This window comes from Chironomus tepperi, unplaced genomic scaffold (genome assembly GCF_022539635.2).
Source record: "Chironomus tepperi strain 1889 unplaced genomic scaffold, CSIRO-AGI_Ctep_v1 contig_386, whole genome shotgun sequence".
In the NCBI taxonomy this organism is placed as follows: domain Eukaryota; kingdom Metazoa; phylum Arthropoda; class Insecta; order Diptera; family Chironomidae; genus Chironomus; species Chironomus tepperi.
In genome coordinates this window covers 453,913-467,290 of record NW_027226508.1, presented here as the reverse complement: position 1 = coordinate 467,290, position 13,378 = coordinate 453,913, and the positions used below count along the sequence as shown (strand labels likewise).

Here is a 13,378-nt window from a genome sequence, read left to right as displayed (position 1 = left end):
TTCAAATCTTTTAACGGTTACGAAAAATTCAAATTTTGTCCAGAAAACACATTCAAAAACATTGAAAATTACTTACTTACTATCTTTGCTGGGGCTCACGTGGCCCATTGCCGCGTTTAAAGAACATCTGTAGACAGCTCTGTTTATTGTTAAATTCTGTCAATTTGGGATATTGAGAACTCTAGCGTCCTTGCCAACACAATCCAGAGCTCGAAGTCGATTCAACCCAGACTTCATGTCGACTCGACTCGACTTGATTTCGAGTTCTGACACAACCAATTCATTACATTTTAGGTCTTCCTTTTGATCTTTTGCCGTCCACAAAGTCTGCAAAGATTATGCTATATACTGGGGCATTTTGTGGTCGTCTGTTCACATGACCTGCCAATATCAGCATCCTGTAAAACATGTGTCTTGGTCGTCTTTTCACATGACCTGTCCATCTCAAGCGATTCACACGAAAAATAGTGCCAATATCAGCATCCTGGAAAAAACTGAAAAACATTGTACAACACTGAAAAATCCATAGCATGTAAGACTTTTAAATGTCATGTGACCCGGCGACTCGGTGGCCGGGCCGGCCGATTACTCAATGAATGTCAGCCGATCGACCGATTACATGAACAAACTGTAATTTTAAGCTACCATTTTGAAACCAATTTTCAAAAAATGCGCTAAGAAAATGGGAGAAGTTGAGTAAAGTTATTCATAGACATTTCAATAATTAAAGACTTGAACGAGATAAGAGTTAAGATGAGAAGAAAGACTCAACGTAAAGTTTTACCCTTTTTTCCATTCCTTCATTTGTATTTCATCCTTTTCGTAACGTTATCATAGCAACCGTCGACTTGTGTTGATTTTTTCTGTTTTGTTTTCAAACAATTTTCTTTTTTTTTACATCCTGACGTTGAATATATTTTCAAGTCAGTCACTTCTAGTTCTGTATATTTTTTTAAAACTTTTGCGGTTGTGAAAAGGAAAAAGTTTTTTTATTTAATTTTTTGTGATTTTTATCATCAACACAAGAAGTTCCTTATTAAAACATCAGCAATGATAAGGGAAGACGAGTTTGATGAGGAAACATCTGAACCGATGACATCTGTCGATAATAAAGAAGAGGAATCAGTGATTTTGATATCAAAACCCGAACGAAGCTCTCAATCAACCATCGATGAAAATATAATCTCGCTTGAGTGAGTCTTTGGTTTTGCGTTTAATGCAAATTTAATGATAATTTGTGTAGGTAGATATAGTTTTGGGTGCTTTATGACTATCATTAATTTATTCGTTGTCATGGCATTCAGTATTGATTATTTTTTTTATGTTTGAACTTTTATTGACCTTGAATTTTAAAATTTTATGTGTTTCATCACTCAATGTGACTCAGTCAGTCTGGTCAAGAACCCATTTAAATGTCAGCATTGATGTCTGATCATTTATCATTCATTTAGTTAAATTAGAGGTCAGTAGCCACAATGAGTTGTTCAGTGGTGGACAACCTTTTATGTGGATCTGGAAATGACCTGGATCTTGTTTTTGTGGGTCTGGAAGTGACCTGGATCACACATTTTCCGGCACACATTGGTCTGTCCAGTAAGGGTCTTCGAATCTGAATCCGGATCCTACGGCACACGGGAGTTATATGGATCCTACTGGATCTTGTTCTATAGCTTTTCAATTACTGATCGCTGGGACAAAAATGCGCTGAAGTAACTCGAATTTTTGACGGACCGCGTCAGTCTGGTCAAGAACACAGCATTGATATCTGTTCATTTAGTTAAATTAGAGGTCAGTAGCCACAATGAGTTGTTCAGTGGTGGACAACCTTTTACTTTTCGGGACACATTTTTAGTGTCCAGTAAGCTTCGATGGAAATTACACACGTCACACGATACAGCATTTCATGAGTTTTTGACTGGAACCGCGGCACACAGGTTGTCCATCCACTGAGTTAGTTGTTCACTAGATGACTAATTCTAGAAGATTCCACCAATTTAAAATGCGCTCAGATCCTTCATTTTGCTAACTATAACTGTTCCTGTACAAACTTTATCATCCACAGCCATTCATTCGGATATGATTGTAAGAAGATGTATAATCTCGTCCTGATAGACTCGAAAACTTTAGTATTTGCATCAGGAAATCTGATTCACTTTTTTGACATCGAATCTAAAACAGTTCAAGTGAGACGCTCTGCATGCGGCGGTGGAATTGGTTGCATATCTAAAAATCCAGTCTACGAGCAATTATTGACAGTTGCCGAGAATGGAAATCGACCAACAATTTTCATTTATAAATATCCTGAAATGGAAATTCAATCTACGTTATTGAAAGGAACGAAACTTCAATATTCAATGGTTGATTACACAGCAGATGGTGAACTTTTGGCATCTCAAGGTGGCTCACCCGATTTTATGCTCACCATATGGGATTGGAAACGAGGAGAAATTAAATTGCGAACAAAGTCATTCAGTAACGATGTTGTCAATTTGATGTTTTCACCTTACATCCCTGAACAGCTCACGACATGTGGATTGGGACATATAAAGGTACACTTTTTTTTCTGTTCTTTTGTTGATTCTTTTCCTTTTCCTTTATTTTTCTTTTTGATTGACTGGTTTTTCTCTCTCTTAATATGGATTTTCTTTTATTGTGAATGAAAATGTTGTTTTTGATCCTAACGCGATTTTCTAGGAATTTAATAATGTGGGTTCTGATAAGTTAAAGTCTGTTAAACACAAGCCGATCCTTAATCCGACATCAGGTAGATGGAGCTTTGGTATTGTGTCGTATTGAAATTGATTTAAGGTAGTGGTAGACAACCTTTGTTTGTGCCAAGGCATACCTTAGGTAAGGTAAGCCGACGACTGTGCCGATGTACGATAATATGAATATATGGTTCATAGCACACTAATGGCACACTAAACACAGGATTGTCCACCACTGATTTGAATCTAATTCGAATTTTAGTACAAAATTTTTGTCGACTTCGGTGTCGGAACTGCGACTATAAATGAGCAACCGGTTCACGACACACTCCTGTATCGCGGCACATAGGTTACCCACTAATGATTTAAACCGAATTCAAATTTTAATACAAAATCCAAGTCGACTTCAGTCTCAGAACTCAAAATATCAATGAGCATACGGTTCATGACACACTAATGTACCGCGACACACAGCTTGTCCGACACTGATTTGAATCTAATTCGATTTTTAATACAAAATTTGAGTCGACTTCAACATCAGAACTAAGAACTAAAAATATCAATGTAGCATTGTCCACCACTGGAGTCATGACAATACAAATCCAGATATTAATAAGCATGCAGTTGATGACACACAGGTTGTCACAGGTTGCACCATTGATTTGAATCTAATTCGAATTTCAATGCAAAGTGTAGATCGACTACAGTCTCAGAACCAAAAATATCAATGAGAAAATCGCGTTCATTAGACAACAAACATTTCAAATTCACAAACAATTTTTTTTTATTCTTTCATTGACCTTCACCATTTCTCATTTTTTTTTCCTTTCTCATTTCATATTATTATTTTTATATACATCAACCAACAAAAAAAAAAAAAAAAAAACAAGTTTTGGAAAATGTCACAAACTTTTACCGGACTAAAATTGCAAGGATTGATTGGACGTTTTGGGAAAACAGAAATTTGTGACATTTACGGCATATGTCCATTGCCAGATGAGAAAATTTTATCAGGTTGTGAGTGGGGTAATGTTTTGGTATGGGAAGGTGGCCTTGTAAAAATGGAAGTTTGCAGAAAAAATCGTCGACCATGTCATAATGGACCAATTACACAAATTTTTATGTGTAATAACGAAGAAGTTATGACTGTTGGAAGTGATGGATTCATTCGTATATGGTATTGGGAGACGGTAGAATTAGCCGATCCAGCAGAAGATGATCGTGTCGTTGAAATTGAGCCAAGTCATGAATTTCGTATTGGAACGGGTACTTATAATGCACAACTACTGAAAGTAGTAAAATCAGAGGACGATAATCACGAATCAGCAATATGGTATGCACAAGATGGTAACGGTGGTTTGTGGTGGTGCGATTTATCAACAATAAAACGCCCGCTATTTCCACGGCAGTTGTTTCGATGTCATGCGGGTGAAATTGTGGCCTGTGATACCAGTTCTGTGGCAAGCTTAATATGTACTTTAGGCGATGATGGTCGAATTTATATTTATAATTATTTAGAGAAGAATTTGATATTTTATCATCAATTTTTGGCTCCCGGTCGTGATATGATTTGGATGCCAGTTTCAGTTGATCCAACCGCATCGATTCTTGTTATTGGTTTTGCCGATGGCGTGCTGCGTGTCGTTTCATTCAACGATAAGGAACTGGAAATTCAATTTATTCAAGTAATAAAATGCCATTGTAATTCAATAACAAAAATTTCAATGAATCCAAGACAAACAATTCTTGTCAGTGCATCAGATGACTATACAATTTTTGTACATCAAATTGCACGTTCAAAACCATTTTTAACATTACTTCCAATCGGTTTTATACGTGTCGATTCACCCGTTACATGCATAAATTGGGATTCACATCGATGGTCAACCGGTGTATTTGGCTGTCGATATGGTGATTTCATTGAAGTTGATTTACCTGAACAACCACAAGCGTATGAACGTAATAGTTACTACCTTGCTCATGTACCAGTTAAACGCTTTAAATTCAAATCCATAAAATCGTCAATAAAAAGAAATGAGCAAATTAAAGAGCTTGAATCGAAAAAGGAGCAAAAGCGTCGAATGAAATTGAAGGAATTGGAAAGAATACGAAGAGAATCGCCAGATGAAAAAATCAATGAGGAGGAATTTCTTGCTGAATCAGATGATGAGCAAACGCTTAAAGCAATTCACATTCCCGATCCGCCTAATAAAATTTTATGGATACAATATACGAAGGATGGTACATTTTGGTTATCACTTGATGGATACGATGCAGGCTATGTATACGAATATTGTAAGGAAAGTGGCGAATTGCTTTCGTATACAAAAATTCCATCAGCGGAAAATGACGCAATTTATTCGTTCATATATCGCGACGAATATTGTATTTTTGGCATGGGCAACGGACAAATTCGCATCAATCGAATGTCAAATGAAAATTGGCGTGATTTATCTAATTATTGGATCCTCAGCATGCATGATAATTTTTTTGGCAATATTCCGGCACTACGCTTCAGTTACGACAATAAATATCTTTTCTCAATTGGCACTGATGGAAATTTATTTGCATACAATTGGAATTTGCCAGTAACTTATGTTGAACCTAGTCAACCGATACCAATTCCAAAACTTGTTGCAATTGTCCATGATATTGACGATCCAAATCATTTATCATTGGAACAACAAAAAGAGCAAGAGAATGATGAACAACAACTGAAATTTTCAGCTGACAGGAAGGATAAAGTTTTAGCAACAATTGCCAAGTTGAGAAAAGAATTCCAAGAGATTATGATGAAGTAAGTTAAGCATTTTCTCATCAAACTTTCTCTTCATGTGAGAACAGAGAAAATTATTTTGAAGAATTTAATGACCGTACCTAATGACTGTAACTAAGAAGATTTTTCATTTCTCTTCCAAATAGAAATTCACAACTACCAGAATCTCAACGATTGACCCCAGCTGATTTAACCCTTGATGATCGCATTATCGATGACCTTCAGCAAAAGCTAGACTTTCAAATGGATATCGTAAGACGACAAAAGGAATTTGATTTTGAAAAGGCAAAACTTGCTGGAAAGAAGCTTATGGAACATTTCATAGAGCCAATCATTTATCCTTTTGAAGTTATAGGTATTAAGAATGGATTGTCTGTGTTTTCATTTCGCATTAAGAAACTTGGCAAGGAATTTTATGATCTGAAAGAGGAAGTTGAAGAGAAACTTGAGGCTGCCTTAAAGAAAAAAAGGTAAAGGAGATATTTGTGTGTGGGCCAACTATATAGACTGATATAATTTCCAAAAAAGTTTCCAAAAATTAATCTCTGTATTTTATGTTAATGCTCATTTTCTAAAAGGGTATGTGAGGACTATGTTGAGGATAGTTATTCAGAAAGGTAGTTTAAATATCCAATTTAAATTTTTTAATATAAAATTGTTCACAAATATTGAGTTTTGATGCTATATCCTTTTGATCCTTTTGAAATTATCTTTTTGGTTGAGGATGTTAGCTTTACATCTCACTGAAGATATTTAATTCCTATTTCCATGAATTATGTTTTATTTGTCCTTGTCCTGATATGTATTATTTTTATTAATTCCTTAAACCTATAATCCCTGAAAGAAAGACTGAAAGTAAGTATGATTGAGGTTGACAATGATTTATATGTAATCTGTTTAAGGGATTGTTCAAGAGTGACCAGGACCATGGTAAAATATTTTTTTAGGGGAGGAAGGGGGTTCTGTGTTATTTTTTGTATTGAGTGTAGAATTTATGGTGATTTAGCATTGGAAATTCTAACAATTTAAATGATTAAGTCGAAACAAATTAGAAAGGTTTTGAAGGTTTTGACCCCAAAGCTAATGTCCTAAGCTTAATGATTAAAATAAAATTTACAAAGTAAAAGAAGGTACAAACATGTCACTTCTGAACAACCCCTTAAATTAAATTATGCAAAAAAATCACAAAATGAAAAAAACAACATTGAACTGTAAACAGTCACAGAAGAACTTGTAGTTGACAATAATTTTGCATGAATTATTGTAGTTGGCTATAATTGGGATTTCTGGAGCCGTCACGGAAAACGGAAATGACGATGTTTTTGAAAAAGTAAAACAAAATGCTTGCAGCTTTAAGAAACTCTTCCTATAGCCTACTCGCTATCCCCCGAGTGACGCAAATGAAGAAGGTTCATTTGGATGCCGAATAATGTCTGTAAAATAGGTTTACCAGGGCCTTAGGAGGTCCTTGATAGAGCCTTAGAAAGTCTATTATAGAGCCTTAGAATTTCCATTATGGAGCCTTTGAAGGTCGATTTTGGAGCCTTAGCAACTCCATTGTCGAGCCCTATTCACATGTGGCACTCTGAATCTACAATTTCATTCCTTGCACATAAATCAATTAATCTATTTAAATTCCAAATTAATTACTTCTCATTTATTCATCCACAAAAAGACTCCTTGACACAATGGAAGCAAGCATAAGAACACTTGAAACAGAATCAGCAATGCCAACAGTTGAACCATTCTTAATTGGTCTAAATGTATCAAATCTTGATGCTAAATTTGAAAGCAAAATGCGTCGTCTTCTCAACAAGTATCGCGAAAGAAAGGCAAAGGAGCTTGCTCGTAAGAAAGAATGGGAGACAGTTCATAGTGAGCATCCAAATCCTGACATGGATCATCCAAATGATATTAAGATGATGGAGGAAGCAAAGCGAACCATAGGAGATTATAAATTAAAGTCTGATTCTGATTTTGAAGCATCAGACGAGCAGCGCGAAACAGTTGTGTCAAAGCTTCAGGAGATTGTTAAGACGCGAGAAGATGCATTTAATATTAAAAACAACTATAATACAAAAATATCCAAAATGCGAGAGAAAAAGAAGGAACTTTATCACTATGTGCAGCGTAAAATGTCAAAGCTTTCAGAAATTCATTTAGAAATTCCAGAGAGTCAACGTATAAAGCCTGATATATCCGTAACTTTCAACTTCGATCGTGAATTTCCCGAACGTAATTTAGATTTACGTAAATATTTAACACCCGAGACATATGTCACTGAATTAATGGAATCAGCGAGTAGTCGTGCAGCAACATTAACGCCATTTCAAATTGCTGAAAAGAATCTTGTTGAATTACAACGAAATGTTCTACAACCATGTCCATCCGTTGACATACAGACACAATTTGGATATCAAGTGTCGGATAAAATAAGTTTAAAGCTTTTAAAGAAACTCGATAGCGGCAGTGTTGACGGAAAAGCAACAGAACTCAGTGATTGGGAAAATGAACTCATGAATTTACGTACACGCCGTCGGATATTTGAGCAGAAGAAAATTATCGATAAAATCAATGCCCGGATTGTTGAATTCGATGAGGAAATTGCTCAATTGTCTGAAGAGCGCTATGATGTGGAAGTGAAAGCAAAATTTAAGGAAATTTTTCTTCTCACGCTCAATCAAGAGCTGATGATATTGAAAGATTTTGAGCCAATGGAAGAAGTATTGATGGATGATGTTGAAAGAAAAGGAACGGAAGTTAAACAATTGTCGCTACGTCTCTCAAATTTAAATGCCGAGGTTGAAATTCAGAAGCGAATGATTGAAGACTTACAAGATTTATGTAAAAAGATAGAAACAAGATTTAAATCACATTTAGTTGACAGCAAATTTGTGGCATTCTTAAGAAAAATCTTCAGTCGTAATCTTACTGAAGTTGATCATCATGAGGATGATGAAACAGAGGACAATTCCGCTGAATCACAGACATCATCAGCAGTATCAACATCCTCGTCATCATCAACAATTTCAACATTATCTAAGGATGTAAAAATGAAAAAATTAGATGAAAGTATATGCCCTAAGGGATGTGACCGTAAACTGTACGATCTAACATTCAAAATGCGTCGTGAGCGACATGAACACGAGCGAATTATTAATGGAAAACAAAAGGATCTCGAGGCAATCCTAATGGATTATGAAACATTAAATCAAAAGCTTGAAAAGTCAAAAGCTGATTATGAAAAATATAGATCAAAATTGTCAAGCTTGCGTCATCACAAGCAGTCATTACTCAATGACGTTGACACGATTGTCATGCTTAAAATGGATCAAATGCAATACTTTAAAAATCCTGAAGAGTTTATTGATATTGATAACACTTTGCTGTTCAATAAACAGAATGTCTTGCGACTTTATTCGCGTGTTAACAAATTGGCAGATGAGACAATTGAAGCAAAGCGTAGTCATCGAATAAATGTTGTTCATCTTGCCAAAATGAAGACAGACATACAGCTAATGGAGAAGCAAATTGTTGATTTGAAAGATAGCGTGAATCAAGCAATGTTGAAGAAATTCGGTCGTGTCATTGATTTGAATGAGGTTGAAGAGACAATTTTGAGGAGATTTGCGTTTGAAATGCAAATTGAAATTCGCTCAAATGCTGAGGATATAAAGAAGCAATATTATAGCAAAATTAATGAGTTGAAGGTTTGTGTTGTTGTCAATTTAAGTAGAATTTGAAGTATTGGCTACAGTATAGCTCTTTGGCAAGAATTTGATATCATAAATAATTGTCTGACTACTTACCTGATTATAATGATAATTCGAATAGCTTTAATGTACATAAGAAGCATTCAAAAATTACGTAACGCAATGAATTGATTATTAAGCAAACCCTCACCCTGAAGGAAATTGAACAAGACTTTCGTTGTTTGAGACATAACCATTCTTTTCCTCACTCTTCTTCTCTCTTCCTCTCTCCTTCCTTTCTCTTCCTCTCTTCTTCTTCTCCTCTCTTTCCTCTCACCTTCTTTCTTCTCTCTCTATCTCTGCTTCCTCCTCCTCTCTCTTCCTCTCTCCTTCCTCTCCATCCTTCTCTCTTTCTTTAACCTTCTCTCTTTCCTCTCTCCTTCCTCTCACCTTCCTCTCTCTCTCTCTCTTCTTCTCTCTCCTTTCTCTCATTTCCTCTCTCCTTCCTCTCTTTCCTCTGTTCCGTCTCTCTCTTCTTCCTCTCTCTCTCTCTCTCTCTCTCTCTCTCTCTTTCTCTCATCTTCTTCTCACCGTCCTCTCTCCTTCCTCCTTTTTCAATCCCTCCTTTAAGAGCGTTAAGTAATATATGAACAACCCCATTATTCATTCAAAATTATTGTAGGAAAAAATGCTCGTCAAAACTTTGTTAATTATTGAGCACAAGACTTGTTTAATCATCGAAATGAAAAAAAGAATTTCCATTTATTAATTAAGTTTCCATTTCAAGAGGTTTCCATTTATTCATTCATCAAACATTTCAAGGTTATAATTGATAAATTATATATGTACATAACTGAGTAACCTTTTAAGGCTCTCTTCATATAATTGAACATCAATAGAAAATATAATTCAGATTCTATGTAGGATGAAATGATACTTTATGAAACTTGAAATGTTGAGATATTTTATTAATGCCTAAAGGTATGAATTTAATAATATTCGAAAGCTTAGTAGCTTGAAAATTCATTAATTTAGCCTGAAATGCTTTGGGAGTTAGTCTTGTGGATTATGAGGAATAACAAAAATAGCTGGAAGATGTGTAATTTCATAATATTGATATGATTTAATAAATCTAAGGCATCCAAGGATTTACAGATTTCTGTTCATAATTAAGACATATATACAGTAATTGTATTGCATTTGTCTCTTGTTATGATCATTTAAGTAATTGCAATTGAGTTACTAGTTTCAATATTACATGCAAATGAGTGCATCGTAGTGGTAAATTGTATTAGTATAAACTATAAAGTGAGCTCAAAGCCAACAGAATTAGCAAAATATGCTCTAATACATCAATGATAAAATTGTGTTTTCTGAACAGAGTCGGATCTGGGGTACTGAGTCATATAAAGGAGAATCTCAGTCAGTGCGAGAGTAAGGCCTCTGTGGCCGAGTGTTTAAGTAGCAGACCGGATATCTGTATGTCTCATTCGGGTTCGATTCTCATCAGAGACCGATCTCTCAATGATTATCTAGACTTGAATAGTCAAATAGGGCTATCGACCCCAGGCAGGCTTAACTTTGACTTGCGTACCTCTTATTTAGGATCTGACTATGCTAAAGTCACAACAACCTGAGAGTTGTCAATATGACAAGGATTTGCCCCAATGCTCACGAATTGCCTCATAACATGTTCCTTAAATTTATGAATGCTTAATTAAATCAAATGCTATAATATAAATCAATTAATATTATGCTTACAGAGAATCCGTATTGAAAAACAAAAGGAACTGAGTCGTGTTCTTCAAGGAGCAACAGAGAAGCTTAATATCTTAACAGTCCTCGAAGAGGAACGAAATTTCCTGAACAAAATTATTTCGATGCAAACAAAGAAGAAGGAAATGTCGTCGCTCTTACAACAGCAACAGCAACGTGATGAAATTGGAAGTGATTTAGATAAATTGAAGGAAATTAGCAATCATCAGAAGGAACAAATTGAGGTATGACATTATGATGATAGCAATCCATTAATCATATTTTGTCCATATATATATTGTCATAATCTCGTCTCTTACCATTTTTTATGTCATCCTTATTTTCAATCCACAAATTTTTTTTTCTCTGTTGTCGTCTAGATGCTCCAAAGAGAAATTCGTGCCTTAAGCTTAAAGACTAAATCATTTGTTGATGCACGTCAGGAATATGATACGCTCGATTATAGTATACGTCAACTACATGGTGAATGTCGTCCATTTGAAGATTCAATTTGTTCCAATGTCGATGAATCAATTATGTCGTCGACTCGTGCATCATCACCTGATGAGATTTTCATTGAAATGTTAAAAGCTGTAAAAAAGTTTTTATCTGAAAACTTTAAATTTACATCTTGTAATGATCGTGACGTTGAGAATATTGCGATAAAAATTTCAAAATACGTTCATCAAATGACACTTGAATTCAATTCATCATCAGATGTGTCAGACGAGTTGTTATCGAGAATAATTGAAAGATTTAAATCCTTCTTACCACCAAGTGCTGAAATACTGAACGAAAATAAAATTTCATCATTCATTGTGCAAATTTTAAAGAATATTAATGAGAATGTAGACGAGAATCACATTGAAATTCTTCGTGAGATTATCAATAATACAATTGAGTCAGCAAATCAGACTGCAATCTCATCTAATTCATATTTGCAGCATCTCCTAACAGAAATATTTAAAATGATTATAATCACACTGCGAGTTCCAGAAGACATTGGTGAAAATGAATGTATTACTGAAATTTCAATAAGATTATCACGTCTGAATGGCGTTAGTACGAGACATGTGGTAGTTGAAGAGATTCTCGAAGACATTTTGGATTATGCAGTTGAAAATTTAGAGGAAGGAATCGACGCTGATTTATTGAAAAAGATTCTTCAGAAAATTATCGAGAAATTGTGAATTGAGGAACGTTCTGCTTTTTATTTTCAATAAATTTCTACAACTAGAAAGTTTTTCATTTTCATAGTGTGAGGATTAACTTGTGTGAAGTCGTGGATTTCATGTGTTTGAGTTTGTTCTAGTTTTATATCAAGTAGGAATGCATAATTTTATACATGGAATTTTATCGAATATGTAGTATTTGTAATTGTGGGTTTCTGAGGTGCACAAATGGAAAAGGTTGCATTAAGGCTCTGTTACAGATGAATTTCCATAGCAGGCAAAGAGCGTGCAAGAGCAGTAAGCTGAGAGCAACGCTCATGAGCATGCTCATCTAGACAGCAAGCTCTCTAACACCACGCTCTTTTTCCATTAGGGATTTATGAACCACTTTCAGGATGACTCGCTCATTACACTACACAATTATCCCTCTCAATCGAACGAAATAAGTAAACGGCCCCTTTTGAACTCCACGTCCATATGGCTTTAATTAAACGAAGCAAAATATGGCAAACTGTAAAGATCAGTCAAAATTTCCCTTTATGTTGTCCTTAGAGCAACTTTGTCTCTAAACGTTAATACGGCGATGTGTTCTAGGAAACACGTTGTGCTGTTTGGGAAATGTATCTGAGATGGAACCTTATTATTTTTTATTTGTGTCTTACAGGAGCTGTTAGATAAAAAATAAGACTTATTTTTCATACTAATTGTATTTTGTGAGAAAAAAAACCGGTCGGCACAAATTATTCATGACAGCCAAGTGACCAAGAGTCTGCCAAGTAAACAAGAGTTAGTCAAGTAGCCAAGTAGCAGTCTAGTGGTATTTATCATTAAGAAAAAGCAGTCTAGTGGCTAAGAGGCAGTCTAGCGGCTAAGAGGCAGTCTTGTTGCTAAGAGACAATCTAGTTGCTAAGAGGAAGTCTAGTGGGTAAGAAGCAGTCAAGTGACTACCATAAAGACTCCAAATGGCTATCGTATGTAGCTCAAGTAGCAATTTTTATGGCATATAATATGAATGTGCTATGTGGTTGCCATCCAACTGCCATGAAAAACTTGTACCGATCAGGCAAGACAGAGCTTAAAAAGCATCGTCTTTAAAAATAACATTTTTTACCTTTAATAAAATCAATACTTTTATCCAATAAAATATACCTAAATCTTTTCAAGACAGAAACTTATCTTTTCAGTCATCTCGTTTTAAATTCCAAAATTCCTTTAAAATTAAGCCTCGTTAGACAAACAAAACTTTTAAAATAACAATGACAAGCGCCATCAAAA

The 13,378-nt window shown here is 35.1% G+C and overlaps 1 protein-coding gene across 1 annotated transcript; it reads left to right on the top strand.

The window, feature by feature from the left end:
- Positions 1 to 1,050: 1,050 nt before the first annotated feature.
- On the top strand, positions 1,051 to 12,121 carry LOC139096376 (cilia- and flagella-associated protein 44). Its single transcript, XM_070648078.1, has 7 exons — positions 1,051 to 1,193; positions 2,063 to 2,549; positions 3,599 to 5,505; positions 5,631 to 5,954; positions 7,160 to 9,194; positions 10,940 to 11,176; positions 11,312 to 12,121. The coding sequence occupies exons 1-7, from the start codon at positions 1,051 to 1,053 to the stop codon at positions 12,119 to 12,121; spliced, it is 5,943 nt and encodes a 1,980-aa protein (XP_070504179.1).
- The last annotated feature ends 1,257 nt before the right edge of the window (positions 12,122 to 13,378 follow it).

Excerpts from the sequence above, each read along its gene's own strand:
- LOC139096376 (XM_070648078.1), top strand. The coding sequence starts at position 1,051 with ATGATAAGGGAAGACGAGTTTGATGAGGAAACATCTGAACCGATGACA. Across the intron at positions 5,955-7,159 it reads GCTGCCTTAAAGAAAAAAAG|ACTCCTTGACACAATGGAAG; the intron begins GTAAAGGAGATA and ends ATCCACAAAAAG. Across the intron at positions 9,195-10,939 it reads GCAAAATTAATGAGTTGAAG|AGAATCCGTATTGAAAAACA; the intron begins GTTTGTGTTGTT and ends TTATGCTTACAG.